The 25,952-nt window shown below is 40.1% G+C and overlaps 1 protein-coding gene across 5 annotated transcripts in view; it reads left to right on the top strand.

The window, feature by feature from the left end:
* LOC124268214 (solute carrier family 2, facilitated glucose transporter member 1-like) overlaps positions 1 to 15,920 on the top strand; it is a 65,435-nt gene extending 49,515 nt beyond the window's left edge. For 4 of the 5 annotated variants that reach the window (XM_046703246.1, XM_046703250.1, XM_046703247.1 and 1 more), the window contains exons 9-12: positions 10,144 to 10,356; positions 10,973 to 11,048; positions 11,662 to 11,789; positions 12,565 to 15,920. In XM_046703246.1, the coding sequence (XP_046559202.1) occupies positions 10,144 to 10,356; positions 10,973 to 11,048; positions 11,662 to 11,789; positions 12,565 to 12,705 (558 nt within the window). In that variant the 3' untranslated portion in view covers positions 12,706 to 15,920. The remainder of the gene's footprint in view (positions 1 to 10,143; positions 10,357 to 10,972; positions 11,049 to 11,661; positions 11,790 to 12,564) is intronic. The other variant, XM_046703249.1, reaches the window with a different exon arrangement.
* Positions 15,921 to 25,952: the final 10,032 nt, after the last annotated feature.

The following is a 25,952-nucleotide window of genomic DNA, read 5'->3' on the forward strand; positions in this document are numbered from 1 at the left end:
TCATGCTAAGCGTACTGTAGATTGTGATGACCATGACGCCGACTTTAGATTTGTCTGGGATGAATCGAAGATAGACTTATTTACTGCATCATTGAGACAGATGCTGCATATCAATGATAATTCTTTATTAACTAAACTTGAAAATTCCCATGAAGAGGGCATTGCAGATTTTGTACATTGTCTTCTTCATTCAGCTTCAAGTATGAAAAGACAAATGAAGCATTTTGATCCTGGAACTAGTAAACCTAAATTGAATAAAGCTTGTAGACAAGCGAGGACAGAAAGCAAGAAAGCCCTAAGAAAATTTAGACGATGTCGCAGTGAATATAATCGTAAAGGTTACTGCAGACTTAGAAACATTTATAAATCTTCTTGCAGAAAGTTCAAATATGATATCCAATCGTCAAGACTTGAGCGACTTAATAACTCCCTAAACAGCCCGAAACTATTTTGGAAAAATATCTGTTCTCTGCAAAGTCGCTTTACCCCCAAAGTAAATATATTGCAAACGGAATGGTTATGTCATTTTAAGAATCTCTTTTCCAAGGAAGATATTGCTTACGATGCTGACAATTGGTTATCAGATTGTGACAGCAATGTGCTAAGTGAAGAGTTTAATGATGTTGATAGGCTTGTGCTGGAATCACCTATTACGGAATATGATATACTGGATGCTGTGTCTCGTCTTAAAGTTGGTAAATCTGCTGGAGTTGATGGTGTTATTTCAGAAATGCTGAAATACTCATTACCTGACATTATGCCCTTCCTGGTTAAAATGTTCAATCGAGTATTTGATACAGGTCGTTTTCCTTCCGTATGGGCGCAATCTATTATTATCCCGTTATATAAAACGAAATGCACAAAATCCTGACAATTATAGGGGTATTTCTCTGACTAGTATTCTAGGTAAAACTTTTACATCTATTATCAACAGTAGGTTAACACAATGGTCGAATATGAGAGATTTAATACCGGAACCTCAAGCTGGATTTAGAAAGGACTACTCAACATTTGATCATATATTTACCTTGTATGCTATTATTGAGAGATATTTATCCTTTAGCAAGCGAAAGTTGTATGTAGCTTTTGTAGATTTCAAAAAGCCGTTTGATTCTGTAGATAGAGGTAGAATGTGGAAATGCTTAAGAAATATAGGTTTGAGAGGTAAAATGTATGGTATCATAAGATCGATGTATTCCAATGTAAAGTCATGTGTCCGCTGTGGCTATGGTGTACCGGTAAGTGACTTTTTCGATTGTCCTGTCGCTCTGCGTCAAGGATGTATCTTAAGTCCTTTACTTTTCTCCTTTTTCATTAACGAATTATATTTAGATATCATGAAGTCTGGTAAACATCGCATCCAACTTTCTCCCGATGTAATCGAACTTTTTATGTTATTATTTGCTGATGATGTCATTCTTATGTCCAGCTCTGTAATTGGTCTTCAAAATCAAATAGATATACTCTCAGCGTAAACAGATAAATGGCAGTTGAGTGTGAATCTAGATAAAACAAACATCGTTATATTCCGTAGAGGTGGTCCTTTGTCGGCTAGAGAGAAATGGTTTTTTAAAGATAAACGCATGAATGTTGTGAATGATTATAAATACCTTGGCATATTGTTTACCCATACGCTGAATCTGAATAAGTCCGTACTTAACCTGGCGAGGAGAGCAAAGAAAGCTCTTTTACAACTTCACTCTGTTGTTCCTATGCTCGGTCTTGTTCCACCAACTATTTACTTCAAATTATTTGACTCTCAGATACAACCGATTTTACTGTATGGATCTGAAATATGGGGTTTTAAAGAGTATTATACCATAGAAAAAATTCATTTGCTTGCCTGTAAAAAGTTTCTAAATGTCGGTTTGTCAACACCAAATGTTGTGGTTTATGTGAATGTGGGAGGTTCCCATTGTACATATCATCTTATTGTCGTTGTTTAAAATATTGGTGTAAAATAATTAATATGCCTGAACACTCTTTACCTAAAAAAGCTTTCAATATGCTTTTACATCTTGATTATCTTGGAAAGAATAACTGGACATCCCATATTCGCACCTTACTATTTAGATATGGTTTTGGTTGTATTTGGTTATCACAGACAGTTGGCAATGCAAATATGTTTATTAAACAGTTTCGTATGCGGGCTATTGATATGTTTAAGCAGGAATGGCATTCAACTATTAATGAAAGTTCTAGATATGATTCATATCGTCAATTTAAGTCGTTGCTTGAGCCAGAGTGTTATCTTGCTCACCTTCAATACAGAAATATTCACAATGCTTTTTACTGGTTTAGATATGTTTCTATGGAAAAAACCCAAAGATTATGTCCATTCTGTTTCATTATTGAAGACGAATTCCATTTTATGTTTATTTGTCCTGTATATGAAAATCTAAGAAATAAGTATCTACCGCAACTGGCTTTATCTCAAATCAACGTTAATCTATTGTCTTCCTTACTTTCCTGCAAAGAACCTCCAAAACAACACAAAGTTGCTCTATTTATCTACAATGCATTTTTGTTAAGAAAAGAATTGATTAGTTAGAAAATTGATTATATATGCCATTGTCAAGATGTATCTCTTTTGTATATGGGCCTATGGCCTTATATACAATAAAGAATTGAATTGAATTGAATTGAATTACTCAAGGGTGTCATGAGTGATAATCAGTGATTCTTTTTCAGATGAGGTCATCCTTGGAGTACTTATAAGCATTTTTATGTCCATTAAAAATTCCTACGTCAGTTGTAATTATATTTTTGATAAAATATTTGCAAAACCAAAAACTCATTTTTGTCATGTTCGACCACCCCTGAAGGGTCCCACGGGGCACAACAGCCAAGAGAAGGTAACTATAACCTTCAACCTCGTAACTCATTTTCCATGCTGTTCACATGATGAAGGCAGGCATGCCATCGAGAAAGCTTTTTAAAGTTGAATTCCAATTAAACAAAGATAAAGATGAGTGAGAAGGAAACGAATACTCTATGTATGGTTCTTTTGGGTGATATATGGAACGCGTTTCAAAACATTTTCATTCAAAAATGTTGTAACTTTACTGTCGCCTTGCCACTGCAAACCATGTGTTTGCAAGTTGGCGGACGGGGCGGCCTACTTTCCCTTCTTCTGTGCACGTTTCCGCTTGGAAGGCTTCTATGCCTTAGATTAGGGATTGTTGTTATGTGTAAATTATAATTACATCGCATTACATATATACTAGGTGTTATTAATAAAGTGTCAAATGATATATAGCACATGTAAAGAAAAGTTTCTCAGAAATAATAGAACTAAGAGTGTCATCATAATGTTTAATGTGTTGACAAACGTGACACATTGTGACATACAGACAAAAAGTTCAAACAGCATTTTCAAACATCAGTTTATAGGCCCACCCCCAAAATGAAAATGACAAACATGAAGCACTCTGTCATTCAATATCTTGTGTACCCTCCTTGAGCGTCCAAGACACAGGTGCACCTTGTTCTCATGCTTCTTATCAAGTTCATAAAGAAAGCTTGTGTAATCGCATTCCATTCCTCTACTGGAGCTCTGTGGAGTCCTGGGAGATCCACTGGTGCTGGGTGACGTGTACACATGTCGACCGAGTTCATCCCAGGCATGCTCAATTGGGTTGAGGTCTGGCAAGAATGCTGGCCACTCCACCCTCTCTACACCCTGCTGCTGAAGGAACTCCGTGACAATATTGGCCCAATGACTAGCGTTTTCGTCTTGCAGTAAAAGGGTCCGGCCATAAAAGCCATGCATAGCTTGCAGGAATGGTACTGCTATAGGAGCCAGAATCTCATCCCGATAACACTATCCGGTAAGATTACCGCCGACCACGTGCAGTGAAGTACATCCAGTAGGAGTTATCCCAGCCCAAACCATGACCGACTCCTCGCTAAATCAGTTATGCGTGGCCACAGTTGCATTTGTGATTCGGTCTCCATTGTGATGATAAATCCTCTCCCGACCATCATGGAAGGACAAATTGAATCTGTTTTCATCTGCGAAGAGCATACAAGAGCATTGATTCCAGCGGCCATGATGTCTAATCCATCTCAAACACACCTGCCTGTGATGTGGTGTTAGTGGTGGACAAACTGCAGGTCGCCTACAGCGGAGTCTAGCTGCTCTTTAATGTTGACGAACGGTGCTCTTGGATATCCCTACTTTGTTAACATTGAAGTGTTCTGTCTGAAGATCTGCTGCGTTAAGGAATATGTTACGTAACGCAGTGTTAATCATGTGCCTATCGTCTTGGACTGTTGTGACAAGGCCGACCTGGTCGATGTGCATATTTCATGGACCCATTGGCTTGAAATGTCTGCCACAGTCTACCAATAGCACTCTGACTCACATTAAAGCGGACAGCAACCTGCCGCTGAGTTTGACCAGCTTTCAAAAGGCCTATAGCCTGACCCCATTCAGCAAGTGTAAAAAAACGTCTCATTTTAAGCTACCATTTCAAACACGAATGTATCACAATGGCCTGATGTGTTTTTCCATACTGTTAAGAAAGTTTGTAAAACATTCAGCTTTATGTATTTCAAACAAAAATGAAGATTTTCATCTTTTAAGTAGTAGTGTTACCAATAGCTTGACCCTTTATTAATGACGCCAAGTATATATATAATTATTTGTGACATGTCGTCGCATCAAGCTGGTGCTTTTTGTTGTTGACGATGTCATGCGACGAGTAATTTCTTCTATATGATCGTTTTGCTATACTACTAGGGGAATATTGTTCATCATTTTTTCAAATTGTGTTGCAATTTGTGTTATTTATATTTGCCAAATTCTCCACTTCAAGCTACGTTTTTGACAAGATGGTGGATACGGCGAACAACATGCTACACTCTTCTACATGTTCACATGTTAAGTCGATGTTACGGTGTTGCTTTTATGGTTTGTTTCGCATTACATTCTATAATTATCTCCCTTGCGTTAATTTTTCCAATATACATTACATACGTATACACACGAGGCTCATGGCGACCCATCTGCCTGGAGCGCATTTATTTAGGCACCCAGATTTTATTGTTTTCACTCATCTACTTTAAGTGGGGGTAATATTTGTGGTCAGGACCCCCCGTCCAAAAAGAGTAAGCCAAGCTGACGGCTCTATCATCTGCGGTAACCTCTAAAGAGGTAAAAAGCTAGGTTTCTAAGGAAACTTTCTTCTCTTCCCCCACCTATACCTCTCCCACAAACGCTGTTGGTGCACCACTAACAATTGATGCAATTTCTTCCTTATAGCAGCAGCAGAGGTCGTCGGTGTGCACTCTGATCTCTGACGTGGTGTCCGGGCTCCGAGTGGAGCTTGGTACCCTGTCTACAGGCAGAGATGGCACCGGTGCAACCTGGGGACTCTCACCGACCTGGTACATCACAGATTCATGGCCCTGGTAGCTCAGGCCTTGGCCTGGTGTCTAACAATGTCCTGGCCAAGAGGCTGTTGAGTGTGATAGAGCTAATGGTCACACCACAGTCTACATGACTACCAGCAAACCATGATTTGTCAGGCTACTCCCATGTGTCTTGCGATCGGGACCGGGGTTCAGACTCGAACTGCCGAGTTGGCTCCACGGATGCTCTGAACCTCGGGAGTAGCACCAACGTGGGCTTCCACTCCAGTACAGCGCAGATGCCTGGTGCCGGTAGCTCAGGTCTCAGCCTTGGCCAAGAGGCTGTCGAGTGTGCCGGGAATACCGAATACTCTGAGGTCTACCGGAGTGCTAGGGGAACGCCGATTTATCAGGCTACTCCCACATGCCTCAGAACCGGGGTTTGGACTTAAACAGTGGACAAGTCGATTTGAGCATTGGCTCTTTTCGACACTTTGAACTTTACAATGATTCAGTTTGTGCCCAAGGCAACTGCGAGGTAGAATAGTTGCTGTGTTGCCTCGGGTCATTGTCGACGGGGAGGACCCGTCGGAGTTCTGCCTCCTGGGGGAAGCCATTGCATCCAGCAAGGCATCTGAGACATGGCCTCACATTCTATATGTCAGTCTGTTGTCCTTCCCACAAATCAGCCCAACTCTGTATGGTCTACTCGGCGTATCTCTCTGCTCTGCAGAGGCAACTGGTGGAAAGGGGAAAGAGCGCTAGTGATTCTTCATCAGTGGCTCTGGCACAGCAGCTGACAGAAGTCCACTCTCACCTGGTTAGGGACAGCATTTGTAGCTGTGCCAGCCAAATGATGAGTGCGGTTATGGGCATACAGGGCCTCTGGAAAACGGAAGATGATCTCATCTGTCAAGGCAGGGGATTGGTGGCCGTCAATCGACCTGAAGGTCACATACCTCCATGTTCCAGTGCACCCCAATTTGAAGAAGTACCTTCAGTTCTCCTTCGACGGGACAAGCTTCCAGTTTCGTGTGCTCCTCTTAGGCATCTCTACAGCACCAAGGGTGTTCTCCAAATTGAGGTGTTGTCACCCGTACCTTGACAACTGGCTCCCCACAGGGCTGCAGAACAAATGTTGAGTCTGGAAGCCACACCATCATTGTTGGACACTCATTCAAAACTGGGCTGGATTGTAAATCTCAAGAAGTCAGACCTCGTCTCAACATCAAATCGTCAAAGTTCAGAGGTAACTCTTCAGTTCCTCGAGTTTCAGCAGGGAGATTGCTCCAGTTGCTAGGAAACATGGCAGCGATGGTGACCCATACAGCAAGCTTTAGCACAGCTGGCGTCCCACTCAGAGAGCAACTAGAAGTTACTTGAGACGCCAGAATGGTTGAACTCAGTGGTGGGCAGACATCGGGCATCTCTCCAAGGGGCTCCCCTTGGAGACACCAATACCGATGCTGACACTCTCAGTCCAAACAGATACATCCCTCAAGGGTTGGGGCGGTGTTTTGGGCAACCTGGAACTGACAGCAGTCAGTTTGGTGTTCGAGTCCATACGCCAGGACTCGAATCACCTTTTAAGGCCAGACTTTCTCACTCTGAACGGGGTGCCACACCCAAATCCTCGAATTCAATGGGTGGTTTGGCCTCTGTCAGGTCTAATTTCCAGACACGCGGAATTCCTGCGACAGTAGCAGACACAATTCTGGCTTTGAGGCTGGATTTAACACCAGTTCAGTATGTGGATAGGTGGAGCCGCTATGCGAGCTGGGATTTCAGAATCCCTATTGTGCAGATTTAGTTCGGATGTTGGAGTAACTTGTGGCCCCCACAATTCACGGGTACTCCATGGCTATTTCCATGTTTCACACCCCAATCGATGGTGCTCTGCCTAGGCAGCACCCTCTCGTACAGCACTTTGTACCTGGTGTGAACAGAATTTGACCGTGTCGTCGGCGAACCAGCCCACCTTGAAAATTGCCAATCGTTCTCAATTGGCTGTCTGGTCCTGCCTTTTCAAGTCTATTGTCTCTCTCACTTCACTTGTTTTACATGGAAGATGGCTCTTCTTGTGTCGGTGACCCCTGGTAGAAGGGTTGGGGACATCCATTCAATATCTACTGACCCGGCACTGACAGTATTTCATTCTGATCATGCCAGTATTAGCCTTCCAGATACCTTCCAGACTCAGATTGATCTTGCTTTCCACATGACAGCTCATATCTAACTTCCAATGCTTACCCAGCCTTCCACATTGGGGACTGCTCCTTCCAGTGCTCATCTGTTGGTTTGCCGCAGGGACTATAGCGAACGAAAGAAAGGGATTTGTATGGGAACCCATCTGTTTTGCTGTTTCAGTGGAGAGAAAACTGGGAAATCTGCTAGCAAGCAGACTGTATCTTGTTGGCTTGTTTCTGTAATTTGTTCGGTTACAAAGCTAAGGTATGCCTTCCCTGAAGAGCTGAAGGCTCATTTGATGAGGGCAGTTGCCGCTTTGAGGTCATTACACACCGGCACTGCTCAATAAAGAGATCTGTTCTGCCGCTCTTTGGAACCGGCCGAACGCATTCATTTGCCATTCTAAGGCTCGTGCTCAGTTAGGTCTTTTGGTTCTCTCCAGTGGACAGTGTCCACCCTGACCAAGTGAGTAACAGGTCATTGGTATCGGTTCTGTGTTCAATGTCTATGATTGATATATCCACTGATGGTTCATGTCACTACATCGTTTAGCCTTACCACTGTTTCGGGTTGGGTCAGGTCAGGTTTGTCTGTACATGCCTCCCTGCCTAAAGGAGGGAGGGGGCAGGGCAGGTTATGAACGCGCATGCCTCCCTTCAAGCCACGTGACCAGGTAAGTGTAATGGCGAGCCAACACTAGTTCGGTCACACTAACAGCATTTCCCTCTTCTCAAGATTTCGTATATGGGAGTCTGTGTTAATCAGCACATTGGTTGTTGGGTGTTTACACTTATCTTCCTCACGCCAAGATTGTTTGGTGGGGGTGATTTATCCTGCTTTTCAGTCATTCAGTGGCGTTTGCACTTATTCGATTTCCTCAGAAAGGTTGTATTGGGGCTTATAATTTCTCTGGTTATTATAGAGGCAAGTGCTAAGCCCTCTCCCAAAAAAGGAGGGGGATTGGGTGTGTGTGTGTGCATTTGAGCCATTAATTTGCTGTAACATATTAGCTCAGCAATTGTTCAACCCCTAATCCTTACTCAACTAATCGGCTTTGGACGTCACGTGACTGGGTAAGTAAGTGAGATCTTAATCTATTTTTAGATTGGTGAAGTCCACTTGAATTGGGATTGATTTGCCAGACAGAATGCCACTCCCGACTCTTTGTTCTTTATGAGTCTGTCTTATGCTTATACATAAGTACCCCAAGGAGGACCTCTTCTGAAAAAGAATTGAACCAACCTGCAGAGGTTGCTGATTCTTTGAAGAGAGTCCTCCTTGGGGTAGGGCCACCCTCCTCCCCACATTCTGTCTGATCACGATTGGCATGGAAAGTGAGTTTCGAGGTTGAAGGTTAGAGTTACCTTCTCTTGGACGTGAGGCCCCATGGTGTGGTCGAACAAGACAAAAATGACTTTTTTGTTTTGTAAATATTTTATTCAAAATATAGTTATGGACATAAAAATGCTTATATCTTCCCCAAGGAGGACTCTCTTCAAAGAAACAGCAACCTCTGCTGGTTGGTTCGAATTTTGTGCCTCACTCAGACCCTCAGACATCAAAATAATGTTTTAGTAGATGGCCCTTGGCTTAAGACATGTTACAATTATTGTCAGCGGTTGAGCACTCAATGGCCTGAGCTTTTTTTCTCCCGTCTTTGCATTTACTTATATAAGGTTATGACGTAGTATGTGTTACTGGAAATGTATTTTCCTTCATATGTATTGATCAGGATTTGATGAATATTTCGTCTATTGATTGGTGTTTTGTTAATATATTGCTCCACTTTTCATGAGGATATTTCTTATCCATGATTTACAACTACTAGAATGTAGAATACGAAAAGGTACGAATACGAATAACGCAAATACATATCACAAACTAAGAATATAACAATTCTAAGGGTATCATATGTCTTTCAAAATAAATGAAAAACATAAGCCAAACATAACTTTTGTTCTGTTTTAAATAGGATATGTTAGATTTTTGCAGTTGTACACTATTTCTTAACTTTCCATCAGTCAAAACCTGCTTGGCAAATTTAATTTTTGTTTATATGTGATGCATTTTGTATTGTGATTTTGGTCAAATTCTTTGATGAAAAAAAGGATATTTTATTGCCCAATGTGTTTACAGTCACCCTCAGACACTGCATTTATGGGCCTATTCTAAATTATGTTCAGGACAGTGTTTTGTTAGAGAGTAAGGCCTAAATATGTAACCACTCACCAATGATGCGAACTATATTGATTTCGTTCAGATCTTTTGGGCATTTTTGCTCAATATCTATCAATAATCAATCAGTCAACAGTTATCAATATCTCAGATATAAATCGATAGCCAGCTCATTAATGTCTATTGGCCTTAGAGTGAGTGAGTGAGTTTGGTTTTACCCTGCTTTTAGCAATATTCCAGCAATATTATGGCGGGGGACACCAGAAATGGTCTTCACATATTGTGCCCATGTGGGGAATTGAACCTGTGACGAACAAATGCCTTAACCACTAGGGTACCCCAACGCCCCTATTGACCTCAGAAAAAAATGCCATGCAGTGCACCTGACTATGACCTGATCTACCATCTATTTTTTTTTATTCACAGGTGATATACTACTCAACGAGTATATACAGATCAGCTGGTCTGTCTGCGCAAAACTCCCAGTTTGCTACCCTGGGATCGTCCATGGTGAATGTATTGATGACGCTTGTGTCAGCCCTGCTCATCGACAGGGCAGGGAGGCGCATCCTGCTTCTGCTGGGGTTGGGAGGGATGTTCATCTTCACCGTCGTCATCACTGTGGCTCTTGAGTTTAAGGTGAGAGACATGAGTGAGTGAGTTTAGTTTAACATCGCTTTAAGCAACGTTCCAGCAATATCACCATGGAGGACGCCAGAAATGAGCTTCACACATTGTACCCATGTAGAGAATCAAACCGGGCCTTCGGCGTGACGAGTGGACGCTTTAACCACAAGGCCACCCCACCAACCCATGAAAGACATGACATTTGGGTAGCTTTACAGTGGCAATGGTTTGCTTAGTTCTATCTCTATCTCTTTGATACTATATTTCATGTGAAGTATCATTCTGCTTGTCTTAAAAATGACCCATGGCCAATGATCGATGAATGTTTGGAGCTGGGGAGTAATTTAGAGTGGAATTTCAGTAATATCACACATCCTTTTGTGGTTTTGTAATCTATCTATCCAACATGCAAAGCCACAGACCATGTGTTAGCACTATTTCAACTTGTGAGCTTCATTTAAGGGAAAATATCTACATCCTGCAATAAAGCAATCTTTCCTCAATGAACATGCTAACATGCAATGACATATTTGAAATCCTTGTGAAATCAGCACTGAAATGTACTCTGTCATTGCTCTTCTTTTTATGTTCTGTAGAGTCCTTCACGAAGGCCATCATTTTGTTTCAGGACCAAGCGTCATGGCTGTCCTACTTGTCTATAGTGGCCATCATCTGTTACATCACCTTCTTTGCAATCGGACCAGGTAACATGTCCCGGGAATCAAACACCGTCATCAGGTGTTATAGTCCGGCAGAGCGTTGACATGGCCGTGGACTTTTTTTATAGCTTTTTTTAAAAATCGATAAATGGCTAAATTTTTGTCCTACTTATCCAACAATTTATTTTGCTACCACAAGATCTTTTGCTTGTGCTTGCGATTCCAAGGTTGAATCTTGAAACATGTTGTATTCCAAACCCACAAGGGTGCCAATTTGGCAAGAAATAGTTTCATGATCTACCTGTTATCAAATTTATGAATTCAGCAATAAGATTCTTTGGGAACTAAAATGCAAGGTTAGAACTTAAATAGCTTTTAGCTGCTGGAGTATTACATTAACCTGTATTACACGCTAGCTTCACGAGCCCATGTGTGTTCACCTCCCAAAACATCCTTGCTTGATTTTAAGAGCAGAACGGATTTTTGTAAGTGGTTTTCAGAACGTGTGTTTGGAGAGATAAATCACAGATACATGAAACATTTATCATATGACTCTATATTATACTTTTACTGAATTAACCAAAATGTCTCTCACACAAAAAAGATCCTTCATGTAATTATAGACAAAATGTCTTATATGAAGGGTAATTGTTGTCAGGGCCCGTTCCCTGGCTGATCGTGGCAGAGTTGTTCGCCCAGGGTCCAAGGTCAGCAGCTGTCAGTACTGCAACGCTCGTCAACTGGTCGGCCAACTGTGTTGTGGGTCTGGTATTCCCCACACTGCAGGTAGGTCAGGGTTTCGGGTATGATATTCAACTTAAAATAATCTTATGTCATTCAGTTTTCGGTTGTCTCGATAAAATGTTATTTCTATGAAATCATAATTGCAATTAAAATATTGCCATAGCCATACTTGAAAGATGGATGGATGGATGGATGGGTTTGAGTTTGAGTTTGCGTTTTAGCCTGTCATGACCTTTTCTGAACTGATTTTCACATGCATAATTCTTCTGGCCAATACGAACATGAGGGATTCCATTGACATTGCCGATATGTGTCGAGTGATTCCATTGACATTGCCAATATGTGCGGCATTTAGAGGCTGAGTGATATAACTACAGATGATGAATTGAAATGTGAATTAGAGACAAACGTAAATGCTAAAAAAATTAAGACTTTCAAATTTAAAGAGGAATGGAAAAAAAACAGGAATGAGGTTTCAACATCTAAATAATTCAACAGCAGATTTCTTTCATTACAAAATAGCAATAAAAGCAGTGCAATTGGAATGTGGCTGATGCAACTTGGTTTTTATCTCAGGGTGCACGTGGGTCAAGAAGGTTAACATGAGACTCTTAAATCGAGCCCTGTGATGGATGGATGGATGATGTAGGGATGAATCTCCTTTGTTAATAACTGAGAATTTTATTACTGGAGTATCATGACCTTTTCCAATCTGATGTTCACATCTATAATTCTTCTGGCTTTGCAAATTATCAAGCTGTGCGTGCATAGTGTGTTTTTCACTCTATATTCATCTTCTTCACCATTGTACTTGCAGAAATCCATTGGTATGTATTCATTTGTACCGTTCGCCATCATGCTGTTGCTATTCTTCCTGTTCGCGATGTTCAAATTACCGGAGACGAAAGGAAAGACGATTGACGAGATCACACACCTGTTCAAAGCCAACACAGAATAGATGCACGTCAGTGTATGTGGATGTAATGCCACCTGATATGGACGAGGATCAATACATTTAAACCTCAGGTGTCATATTTTGTCGTTTTGGAGGTTATATTTTTCTTAGGTAAACCTCCTTTCAGGGTCATATACAATGTCCCTGGGACATTCTATACAATACTCCATACTTGGCCCTGAAAGTAGATTTTCACGAAATGAATGTTTTCTTTCTGGATAAAAAGGTCAAGTAGAGACAGTGGTTTTATTTCTTTCAATGACATTTTAAGAAATATTGAATTGAAGATGACTGTCGGCTTCATCGTAGATTTCGTGGATCCCATGTCGTTTCCTGAATCGGCAGTTGTCTTTTCTGTATCCGTAGCTGCCATAGTTTTAATTTCACTCATCAAACGTTTTGGCGCTGAGGTAAGGATATCAGGCCCTTGGGTTCTCCCTCGCCCTCATGTTTACATTTTCAACCAAAACCTCGGGATCATGTTATATCCTTTACAGAAAGAATGCTAATGTGTCGGCGTAGTTTTAGTTTGAATGATGTGGATTTTGGAAGGTATGTTTTATGCGTGTGAATGTATTTGCACTGCAGCAATACAAGATTTATATGATATACATCTCTTCTTTTGAAGATGGGGCGGTGGGGTAGCCTCGTGGTTAAAGCATTGGCTCGTCACACCGCAGACCCGGGTTCGAATGCCCCATGGGTACAATGTGTGAAGCCCATTTCTTGTGTTCTCCACCGTGATGTTGCTGGAATATTGCTAAAAGTGGCGTAAAACCAAAGTCAGTCAGTCTTTTGAAGAGTGTCTGCTGGCTTGTGACAAAAATACCAAACATCTAGACGTACAGACAGACATGATGAGCATGTGACTGCCTGATCCTTAGTTTTGTTGGTTGTTAAGACAACAGGTGCATGGGACATAATCTGACCAAGAATCCTTCTTTCTGAGACTGAATGGAATTACAACAAGAACAAGATTTTGTGAAAGTATTAAAACTTGAGCCTTGATTAATGATATGTCAGCTGTGTACTCCTAAAACATAGAAAATGTTCATTGCATGTTAATATTGAGCAAGTTGGGAGTTCCAGACTGAGCTGAAGTTATTTTAATATGGAAAGGGTTTTTGTAGATTGGAAGTAATGTGATATTTTAGTCTTGTTTAAATTACACTTTTTACCAGTTTTACCATAAAAGGATAGTGCTGCTAAAAACGAATCCTGAATGCCAGGTAACTTTTCGCTCTGTATTGTATTAACACTCCTGTATTCTCAAAACAACTTAACACATATCACAAATGCATATATTGGAATATACTTTATAAAGGCAGAATAACGATCGCAGATGAAAACCAATACAATGTTATAAAGTCATAAAAAGGCTTGATTTTACTTAAATTGAGTGAGTTTAGCTTTGTGTCGCACTCAGCAATATTCCAGCTATATGGCAGCGGTCTGACCAGACAATCCAGTGATCGACAGCACGAGCATTGATCTGCGCAATTGGGAAACGATAACATGTGTCAACCAAGCCAGCGATCCTTACCACCTGATCCCGTTACTCGCCTCTTATGACAAGCATGGGTTACTGACAACCTTCACGGGTTACTTAAACTGAGAAAGCAAGGAAAACGTTAAAACATGTAAAGGAGTTTTATATGTTTCTTTTATATGTTTATATCTATCCACCACACTTATAAATCCAGAATACCTGAATTCTGTGTACCAAAAGGGGGTGGGCAGCCATTATAATGAAGTCCTTTGGTATTCCTCATGGTGGGAATCAAACTCAAAACATGTACCTGTGAAGCAGAACCACTTACCACTGGTGGGTGCGGTGATTCCCCCAACCATTGGACTTCATGATTTATGTGCACCTTCCCCCTTCTCCAAAATCCTAGATCCGCCCCTTTTGCTGATTTGTATCCCAACTGCATAGATTGATGCTCATGATATTGATCACTGGATTGTCTGGTCCAGACACATTTATTTACAGATTGCACCATATTGTAGGAATATTGCTGAGTTTGGCATTAAAGAAAAAACAAACAGTGACCACACAATTCTGTGTAAATTGCTGATGATTGATACTGGTGGGAATGAGAGTGAACAATGTGATTCAGTTCAGTCTTATTGTACCTTGTACCCAACATCATTTGGGATTTTCTTCAAGATGTGGGGCAGTGGGTAGCCTAATAGTTAAAGCATTTGCTCGTCATGCCGAAGGCCCGGGTTTGATTCCCCACATGGGTACATTGTGCAAAGCCCATTTCTGATGTCGCCCGCTGTGATATTGCTGGAATATTGGTAAAAGCGGTGTAAACCCAACACTCACTCACTCATTCTTCAAGATGCCATGACACAACTGAACTGAAATATGTTTCAAAACGGTGTCAAACTCACTCAAGTTCCATGTTTCTGATCATGTATACATCATGGGCCAACTATAGGGAAATGACTTACTCCTTGTGATAATTGTTACTGTTTTAGAAAAATTGGACTGACCTTTGAATGACCTTGTGCAATCAGATCTGTTGATTATGTATACATTGTATATTCTCTTTGTGTAGTCCCAATATGTCCAGCCTTCAGTGGCTCATGATCTATACCCCCTTTTTTATATGTACTGTTATCTCTAGTGATTTATTTTTATTACTAGTTTTAAATTAAGAGATGTGATAATCTAGTATTTTTACTGTCCAATGATGACAGGTTTTTGCGTACCAAATTTATTAATTTTGATATTGATATAAATTAAATTGTTCTCGTCACTCACTCTCTATTAGTTTTACATATACATCTGTATAACTGTGACATTCTAGTTGTTTTACTGTCCTTTGCAGACAGGTAAATATATTATCTAAATTTGTTTTTATTTATTTATAAATTCACAACATTCTTAGTCACCATATGGCTGAATCTACGTAATCCTTTATGGAGCAGGGTGCTGAATGTGGCAACTAGAAATTACAATTGTGGCCTGAATGGAAAGGTGTTAATTCACCAGGCTACAAATGGCTGATCATGAACATTTGTTCACCTGTGTAATCTGAATCATGTCAAACACAGATTTCTCTGAATGCCATCTTGCCATTGTCAAAGAAAACATGTTGGCAATATACATGTTGAAGTGTAAACAAATCACACAGTTATATTTTAATGAAAGATAATTGTAAACAACTACTTTATGTTGATATTGCAAATAAAAGATTTTTGTATAACACTTGTTTATTATTTATTATTAGCTGACAAGACTGAAAGTCCAGCGAGCTTCTATGATGGGGCATTGTGTGGTTGTCACTCAATAACTTTAACAATGGAACTACAAGACTTATTGAACAGGTACCGTTGTACAAAGCAATCTTAGGGCTAGGGTGATCGCAACTCTCATACCATAATATAGACTTACAACTGGCGTTGAAGTGCTAAGGTTGCTTTGAACAACATCACCCCGAATTTTAGTATGATTGATCAGGGCTGTACGTAGCCCGGGGGGCAGGGGCAGAGAGGCAGCTGCCCCCCTACAGTTTTTTTACAGATTATTTTATGTACATCAAAGCATTGATATAACACTCTTTTGAGTGTCGTATACCCTCAACGCAGCCCTGAAATCTACACCTCAATTTATGACGCAAAGATTGACAGATGATCGGTACCAGAAATGATACACCTAATTACATATGATAACAACTACCATTAATAAATAAAATAAGGAATTCAGGGCAATGACATAGACTAGCCGGAATCCTTTAAACTGAAGGCATATTGTGCAATACCTAATGATAATCAAGGAGCAAAAGACTTAATTAGAAAAAAGATTGCATTCAATCCACATAACTTCAATAGACAGGATAGACAAAGTAAAGGATAACATAGAAAACAATGAATATACAATACACAAACAAACATAGATTGGTGAAAAAATAAATACATAGTATTATATAAACTATCGAATTTGTTTTATTTGTGGAACTATGAACTAGTGTTGGGAATTGTTTAAAATCTAATAATTGATGATTGGTCCATTACAACCGATCAATCATCGAAAATAATTGGTTAGCATCATTTATCAAATGTTCCTGTAATTTTTGTTAATGCACACAAATATAAAGAAAAAAACTGTAGTAATTTGTGTTTTTTTGCAAATTGCATCAATTCCATTTGCAAATTTTGCATATTTAAATGATGATTAGTATGTTAGGATCACATATTTCCTGGATTCTTTAAGATAAATTCAATCATGACTTGGAACGAGCTTGTACATGTAGTGCTTATGAAATGTAAATTTAATGACAGACAAAACCAGCCTTGTGAAAAATAGTGTTAATGCAAACAAGTGTTCCAAGATTGGTCGTGTTTGATTGCTTGGTCGTTTAGTCACTGCGACCAATCTTCGATTATTTCAATTAATCGGACCACCACTACTATGAACCGATGCTATATCATTAATCATTCCTTCATCCCAATGATCATGTGGTAACTTGATCTGTGTGTTCATGACCATACCAGCCGGCAGTGTTGCTTGTGAAAGGTCTTTTGCCTCTCTTCGAAGGCTTAATTTAAAGCTGTGGACACATGCTACAATGAGCACTGAACATCTAACTCTTCTGGCATTATGCTGCACACATACAGAAGCCCACCTTTGATACCAAGTCCATGCACTATCTACTCTAGGAAGACAGACTGGAGGAAATTCAAATACAGCTAAAAGTGTATGATGGAGTAAAAATCATTTTTGATATTTCCTTGGGACTGTAGATGTGTAAAATTCATGGTTGATCATAAATAAAGCAATCTTTCTGACTGACTTATCTTGTTAAGTTGCAATGAGTAAACTGTGTATGAACAAACCTGAAGATTCAAATGAATTTAATAATACAACTATTGCATATTGATACTTAAACTGAATAAAACAGTTGTTTTGCATATACAAATGTATACAGATTTGTCATAACATAAATAAAGTTTAGTTCAGAACATCATGTGCAGATGCTACAATTTTGAACAGACGTAGCAGGAAAAAACTATTTTATACAAAATTGGAGATTATATAAATGGAGTCATTTTACCTTCAGAAATCAGGAAATTGCATCTGAGTGAATCTGATTTTAAAACATTCCCGTACCTGCCTAGATCCTCGAACGTTAATAATTAATTATGGCTCTCCATTGTATATAACCTGACACAAGCCAACTACAGCATGCTCTCAAGTTAAGATTAAGCGACATCAAATAAAACCAAACTTTACTGATGAAAAAAATAAATTCCAATAAAATTATGTGGTCATCATGGTACAAACTTTAAATTACGTTTGAACTAAAAAAAATCGTTGGTTTCAGAGGGATGGCAACGAGAAGTAACACTCAACGTTCAACTTAAATAATCTTCCTCCATGCGAATCTGTTCAAACATAAAATCTGATATGGAAGTGTTGAATTCAAACGATGCAGGGTTCTGTATAGATTAAACTCCTGATAATCGCGATGTTTCGTGACAACCTTGTTTGTTCATGGTCTAAGGGAAGTAATCGCGATGTTCCCAATCTTATTTGGTCTTGGTCAAAGGGAAGTAATTAAACAGGTAAGTGTTTCAACAAGAGTTAGCTCCCTTGATTTAAGTCGCCACAGTGTTGCCTCATACCGAATCCAAACTTTAAAATATTTGAGGAATCTTTAAAACACTTCGTTCACTGGTCCACCACACCATCCTAATCGGGGACGTGTATAACTTCTTCTAATAAAAGGATCGTGGTAGTTTTTAGCAAATGAAGGTTCCATTTGAGGAGTTATCACGATACCGAAAGAAAGTACCATGTTAGAATGCTTATGGTCAAAGGGAGATAATCGCACTATTTTTGTTTTTAAGGGAGTAAACTCCCCACAGTGTCTCGCTCAGAACTTCACACATGGCGTGTGCCAATAAACGAAGGGAGGTAATCACGTATAATAAACAAGAGTTATGTCCCTGTTGTCCCAAAGGGAGATAAATCTTTTTGGCAAATGTGATTAGGATTTACAATTACCTCCCTTAGACCATCAATGGCACGGCGTATGGCTCGCATGGTTGTCATGTTGCTACCGAATACACCTGATGGAAACGAATGAAACTGAAGTCTTCAGTGCGTTACCGATGTAACCATAAAAAACTCCTTTAAATACAACCTATCATCCGCAACACGACGCAACATGCTCTGCTAAAGCGAGCGTCAACACTGTGTTCGAAAACATTTTAGCCAATGATAAGGGACTGTTGATTGAGTTGTCTCCCTTTGACCGAGTGACACCGTTTCGCTTCCGGTATCATACCAGCCAGTTGGGTCCTTGTGAGAAGTTGTCCACACACCTCACCGAGGTGAAAATATGTTAACAAAACATTGTTAACGACAGGCGCGTCATACGTTCTGAAGCTTGTTTAGAATTAACCCCCTTGATGCCGAGTTTTACAATGCATCCAGATATGATAAGAATTGACTAGAATGAATTTTAAGAGGGGGTGGGGTTACGGCGGAAGTCTTTCCGACTTTCGTATGGCAGACAATTGCTGACACGCTCAGCCGTATTCACCCATGATTGTTCTATAAAAACGACAATTTATTGTTTTGGGTGTTCTATTTATTACTGTTATCAGTCTCCCTGCTGTTATGTAGAGATCGACTCTCGACACATTTGACGAGTCCTCTGTCGCTGTGTAAACAATTCGTTGTTGTTAAACAAATAGTAGCCGTGGATGGTGTTCGTGGATTTGCTGATATTGATGTTTCCGCTGTGCTGCAGCTGTGTCCACCACTTCACAGGTCACCGTGACATCACATCCACATCATCCGTCTTCTCCTCACCCAGAAGATACGCCGTCGTCTCCGGCGTCCTGTCAAGTCATCAACATCGTCATTAGCGACACCACCACAAAGATAATGTCCTTATGATTCAACTGACATGTTGATATGGGACAACATGCGGTAGTTTCCGAACACGGACTACCAACACTGAGAGATGTACCACTTCCATCGTGATTTCAAGGTGAAAGAAGAAATTTTCAGTTATTAAAGTTATTATAGTTTACCAAATTTAATTTCGTTTGAAAGGAAATTTTCCTATTTCATTTTCTAGTAATAAAGTCATGCAATGTCGATCTACAGACACAAGATTGAAACGAGTGATGAAGAAAAGATTGAAACGAGTGAAGAAGAAAACCAAACTGTCAGCAATACCGAGAACAAGGACAAGTTCAACTCTACGTTTGTTCAGCCTCTACTTTCTACCCATAATATAGGCGAGGGAATTCTCTTATTAGGTGTTCAAATATGAGCGAAATGGTCGAGATATCAGGTTCTTTTCGCACATTATACAAATGTAATTGTATCATCAAAAACTGTGTTCCACAGGAGATATCGCTTGTGTGCGATGAAACGATATCTCCTAGGACTAGGAGATATCGTTTTGACAGTAGATTTTGTACAATGCCCTGACAATGCTATGACGTCATATACTTGATGACGTCACAATGCTATGACATCGCTGCACTGCAAGTCTAATGGCAGTACCGTGTTCAGAGATGTACATTTTTCATTGAAAATTAAGTGATTGGAAAGTGTTACGACTTATTCCTATGAACATATTTGATACGTTCACAAAGATTAAAACGAAATGCTTAATATAAAAAATATCCACATCCCCTTGTCCTAATAGACCCTTCACCGTACTTTTCCCTTTATCGATCTAATTTTGGTCGCCCATTTCACATCACGAAGTTCCGGTGTTCTCATGATGCCGTTTAATACTCCATCACCTTTAGGGTTCAAGTCCACGTGGCGCCCCTCCCCACGATATTGCAGAGTGCGACGTGAAACACCCGCCCTATATTGTAAACCAAAAGTCACCGTGTTCTTTAATCCGATTGGTTGAAAAACATGATCGAATGGTATTCGATTCCCGGAAATTGCAAGACCATTCGCTACGTGTTAATACGTACAAACATCGCACACACCATTGTATTGTTACGTCGTCAGCAGTGGTGACGTCAATCAAATCATATTGTGGCTGATGCCGTTGGTTCCAAATGAATTCCCGTGCTTCAAATACTCAATAACACCCGGAAATTGGCCAACACATGATGTTTATCTCCTAACTAACACACACCCAACATTCCCAAGCATCACTCCGTTACATCTTAGCTGCACTACCGTCACTGGCAGCATCCACTCAACCCTAAAGCGGACACCTGCCATCTCCCTATATGCCGGACAACTTCTCAATCCCGAATTAATTTTCAAATTCTTTCAAAATATAGTAATGAAAAGATTGCCATCAGAGAATAACTTCGTTGTACTCACTCATCATGGAAGACATGAGCATAAACCATGCTAGCGTCATCATCTTGCCTGTACGACTTCACGACGGCGACGATGCTGCTTGGCACCACACAAGGAAGCAACCTTGTCCCTACTGCTGTACATCCCGTACGTGTTTATATACCACCGCGGCTGATGCTGGATGTGTTTAGTCATACACTGTCTACTGTGTGTATTGCGTCGGCATTATCTATAAACTCTACTGATGCAAATTTGTCATGAAACGTGAACCTTCTATTTTTAAGTTCAAACACGGGCTAGTGTTCTTTATGATAAATGATGTAGGTATTTATAAAAAAAATCATTACAGCAAGTGAGTTGATTTTGAACAATATTTTTTTTCATCACATTTATGTAATTATTGCCTGTGGATTTCACGGTAAACACCCCGAGACCCGCATCGCTTCGGCTTATCTCTCACATTAATATGACACACCGTGAGATTGATTTAATAGTGTTGATAAGGAAGATGCTGGTACACGGTATACTTCGATACGGTATATGCTACTATACAGTATACATGTACTTTAATGAGGTATATGCTACTATAAGGTATACTTTGATGAGGTATATGCTGGTATACGGTTTACTTCGATTCGGTATATGCTACCATACTGTCTATTTTAATGAGGTATATGCTACTATACGGTATACTTTGATCAGGTATATGCTGGTATACGGTATACTTCGATTCGGTATATGCTACCATACAGTCTACTTTAATGATGTATATGCCACTATACGGTATACTTTGATTACTAATAGGTATATGCTGGTATACGGGTACCCGTGAAGATCCGGAATAGATTAGGTCTTCAGCAACCCATGCTTGCCACAAAAGGCGACTATGCTTGTCGTAAGAGGCGACTAACGGGACCGGTTGGTCAGGCTCGCTGACTTGGTTGACACATGTCATCGGTTCCCAATTGCGCAGATCGATGCTCATGCTGTTGATCACTGGATTGTCTGGGCCAGACTCGATTATTTATAGACCGCCGCCATATAGCTGGGATATTGCTGAGTGCGGCGTAAAACTAAACTCACTCACTATGCTACCATACAGTCTACTTTAATGAGGTATATACTACTATACGGTATACTTTGATCAGGTATATGCTGGTATACGGTATACTTTGATGAGGTATATGCTACCATACAGTCTACTTTAATGATGTATATGCCACTATCCGGTTTATTTTGATGAGGTATATGCCTATATACGGTATACTTCGATTCGGCATATGCTACCATACAGTCGACTTTAATGATGTTTATGCCACTATACGGTATACTTTGATGAGGTATATGCTGGTATACGATATACTTCGATTCGGTATATGCTACCATACAGTCTACTTTAATGATGTATATGCCACTATCCGGTTTACTTTGATGAGGTATATGCTGGTTTATGGTATACTTCGATTCGGTATATACTACCATACAGTATGCTTTAATGAGGTATATGCTACTATACGGTATACTTTGATGCGTAATAAACTGTCTTATAGTGATGGGACTGACTGACATTTACAGCATGCGCTCAAATACAGTAAATTACGGGGTTAGAGTTCCTTTCGTACCCCCCGACCTATTTTTTCTTAAAAAAAACAAAGAAAAGATATACAAATAATGAAAACTACCTAAGTCTAACTTCTTTGAGTGGCATTTTAGAAGTTGGGAAGTACAATATCGAACAAACTTTATGGATAACAACTTCTTTTTATTCGTGAGTGCGACGTTTCGATACAGATTCTTGTACGGTTGTCATGCTTGACAACGGTACAAGAATCTGTATCATGCTTGACAACGGTACAAGAATCTGTATCAAAACGTCGCACTCACGAATAAAAAGACGTTATTATCCATAAAGTTTATTCGATATTGTACCTAAGTCTAGTTAGTTACATCGGTAGTTTCGGTAAAAGCATTTCGACTAAAATATTACGGTTAGTGGCTGGGATAAAATCCAGTTCGTTTTACTGAAGTTCGTTACAAGCGTGCTTGTTGTAAATGTTGTTTTCTCTACAATGATATGAGATGGAAGATCTGAAATGTACGGACTAAGCTTGAATATGACGAATAAGTCCAATAACTATGCATTTGTTCTTAACATATGTACAGTAATAAGATCCATAATCAGTGGCACACATATATTGCGACGGGTGAGAATCAAGTGATCTTCAGCAACACATGCTTGTCGACTAACGGGATCGAGGGTCAGGCTCGCTGACTAACGGGTTGCGTAGATCGATGCTCATGCTGTTGATCATCAGGTCTGGTCTAGACTGACTTTTAGTTTTACGTTAGACACATATCATCGTATCCCAAATGGGCTTCACACATTGTGCCCATTTACAGACCGCCCACTAGGCTACTCCCCACCGACATATTATTTACAGACCGCCGACATATACGTGGAATATTGCTGAGTGAGGCGTTAAAAAACAAACCAACAACGTGACAGTTTGAACTGTACATCACACACAGAGAGAACCGAACACCGACTTGTCATAATGGGCGTCCAGGAAACGCCAAGCCTCTTGAAAGCATCCACATATAACGGTGACACAATGAACTCTGTGATATCGCACTACCTTTGATATCCCGTGACCATCGCGTTGAAATAAAACGTGCAAGTATATTTTACTCAATAGAGGCATAGTGCACATTGCATTCGGACGGAAACTCAGCATTAGATGGAATGTTCAAGATAAATATGGTGGAATTCTCCAGCATGTCATCGAAGTTAAAACGTGAATTCTCCCAATAGTTCCAAGGGTTTACATGCCCGTAGCGCTCCTGATTTCTGTTTTTGACATTTGATGCTGGCTGAGCATAGAAAACATCCCGACACTATTACAAACAGACAGGAAAGTGCACGTGTGACTTCATTTTCACAACGTAGAGTCTTTAGGTGATCCGCTGGGCGCAACGTTTAACACGGTTGAATTTTATCCGCACTCTACTGTATTCCCGAAGGAAACAGATCGGGAATAGATCCGAGGAGATGAGGTCAAAAGGGGCTCTACGTCGTGTTCGAGACCATTGAGCTTGAAACAAAGTGCGTGAAACGCCAGACTGGTGCCGGTTTTATAGTGCCATCACACTGAGAGGCAATGTCACAGTTACCATGGATACCCCACTTTGAAACAGTAAACTCCGAAGAGACCCGTTCATATTTTTGTCTCACTTTAATGCCAACCGACAGGGAAACGACAAATACCGTCTTTTAACGTCTTTGGTAGGATCGAACCACTGACATTTCTCTCTCTTGGCAAATACTCTATCCACGTAACCACGAAGGCAGTCCATGAGGAAGTAAGTCCACAGTTTGGGGCACATGGAATCGCCCAGCAAGATGTCATTCGTCTGAATAATTTCAGTTCTTTGTGTAATTCCGTCTGAATTTCCAAAGATTTGGAAATACGAATAAATGAAATATTTGCTTCTGGTAGCTGGAATTTGAGAATATCATTAAATAATCTCTGTCTCCCCAGTTATATTGAGGATGGCTTGGAAAGTGTAGTGTTTAAAACCAAAAGCCCAGGTTCCATTCCCTTCATGGTTACAATGTGTGAAACATATTGCCAATATATTGATATTATTGGAATATTGCTAAAAGCGGCTTTTATTCGTGCATCCTTGTACTGTGACGCCACCTTGTTGTACACCTGTCAGGTAAGTACTGGGACGCTACCTTGTTGTTACGTACATTGTGAAATGTAACTTTGATTATTGCTATTTGAACTTTATTATAGTTATCGTGCATCAAGTACATTTACTCTCCTTCTGGACACTCAGAATATCCCTATAGCATGATTAGTGCATGTCTATTGATCCACGCGAACTGATTTTCACGCGCTGTTTTGCGCAGTGGATCTAATGATTTGTAGAATACATAAAAACGGAATAAAGACTCCTAAAAATTCGAAACTCATACCTATTATCTTGTCAAGACACTGTAGGTGATCATCTGGGTATTCCCAACCAACAAAATATTGTTCTCGTCCCACAAATTACTCCGATGCTGATCCAGAAGTCTAGTTAGTCGGATGCAATATCCTTAGTTTGACTTGTGTCACGTTTCTGTGTTTTGTTTTAGGTCAACAATTGACTTGCCCCTGCACGTGTTTGTGACTGCTGTCACGGATCGGACAGGATTTGCTCTTTTGACGAACGCTTGGTATCTTAACTGTTTTATAGGGATTCATACCCATATACTTGTCGATACAGACGTGAAATACTACAGTCGGCTCTTCTTTGAGCAGATTTCATATGAATATAGAAAATATTTCGTCGCTGTTATTCATTTGATAAAGAAGAATTCAGGTGTACAATACCAAAGTCAAAAAGTAGAAGTCATGACACTGTTCAGTTTTGTGCAACGTTTCCAAAACAGGGAACCTACAGCTTTTTTATTTAATATATTAGGGATGATAAAAAGAAACATTACCTTCGTGTTTGTATCCCAGCGATAATACAAATTTGGTAACACAGCTAATTCTTATACATTATGGTGTGTACATTCTTATACTCGTTGGGTAATCCAGGGATACTCTACAACTTATATAGTCTCCCTGGGTAATCTCAGTATATAGTCTCTGGTGGCGGTTGCTTAAACACAATGTTACAGTACAAAAAGGTAGTGTTTCACCATATATTTGTTTAAAGTTTATACTGAAAGGTACACAGAGCGTGCATCTAGATAAAACATGGACGCCATCGATGGTAGCGAAGATAGCCACAAACCCGAGCATGCTGGGAGGAGCCTTATCACCTGCTGATAAATCCTTCCGCTGACTGCGTGAGTTGACCGCGAAGGTGAATCTTAAACACAGAGCTTTTCGATTGATCCTAGCCCTTGTTGATTCATATATTTCTGTTTTTGAAGCAGAGACAACAA

This window comes from Haliotis rubra, unplaced genomic scaffold, assembly GCF_003918875.1.
Source record: "Haliotis rubra isolate DU_JTF1 unplaced genomic scaffold, ASM391887v1 Scf137, whole genome shotgun sequence".
NCBI lineage: Eukaryota > Metazoa > Mollusca > Gastropoda > Lepetellida > Haliotidae > Haliotis > Haliotis rubra.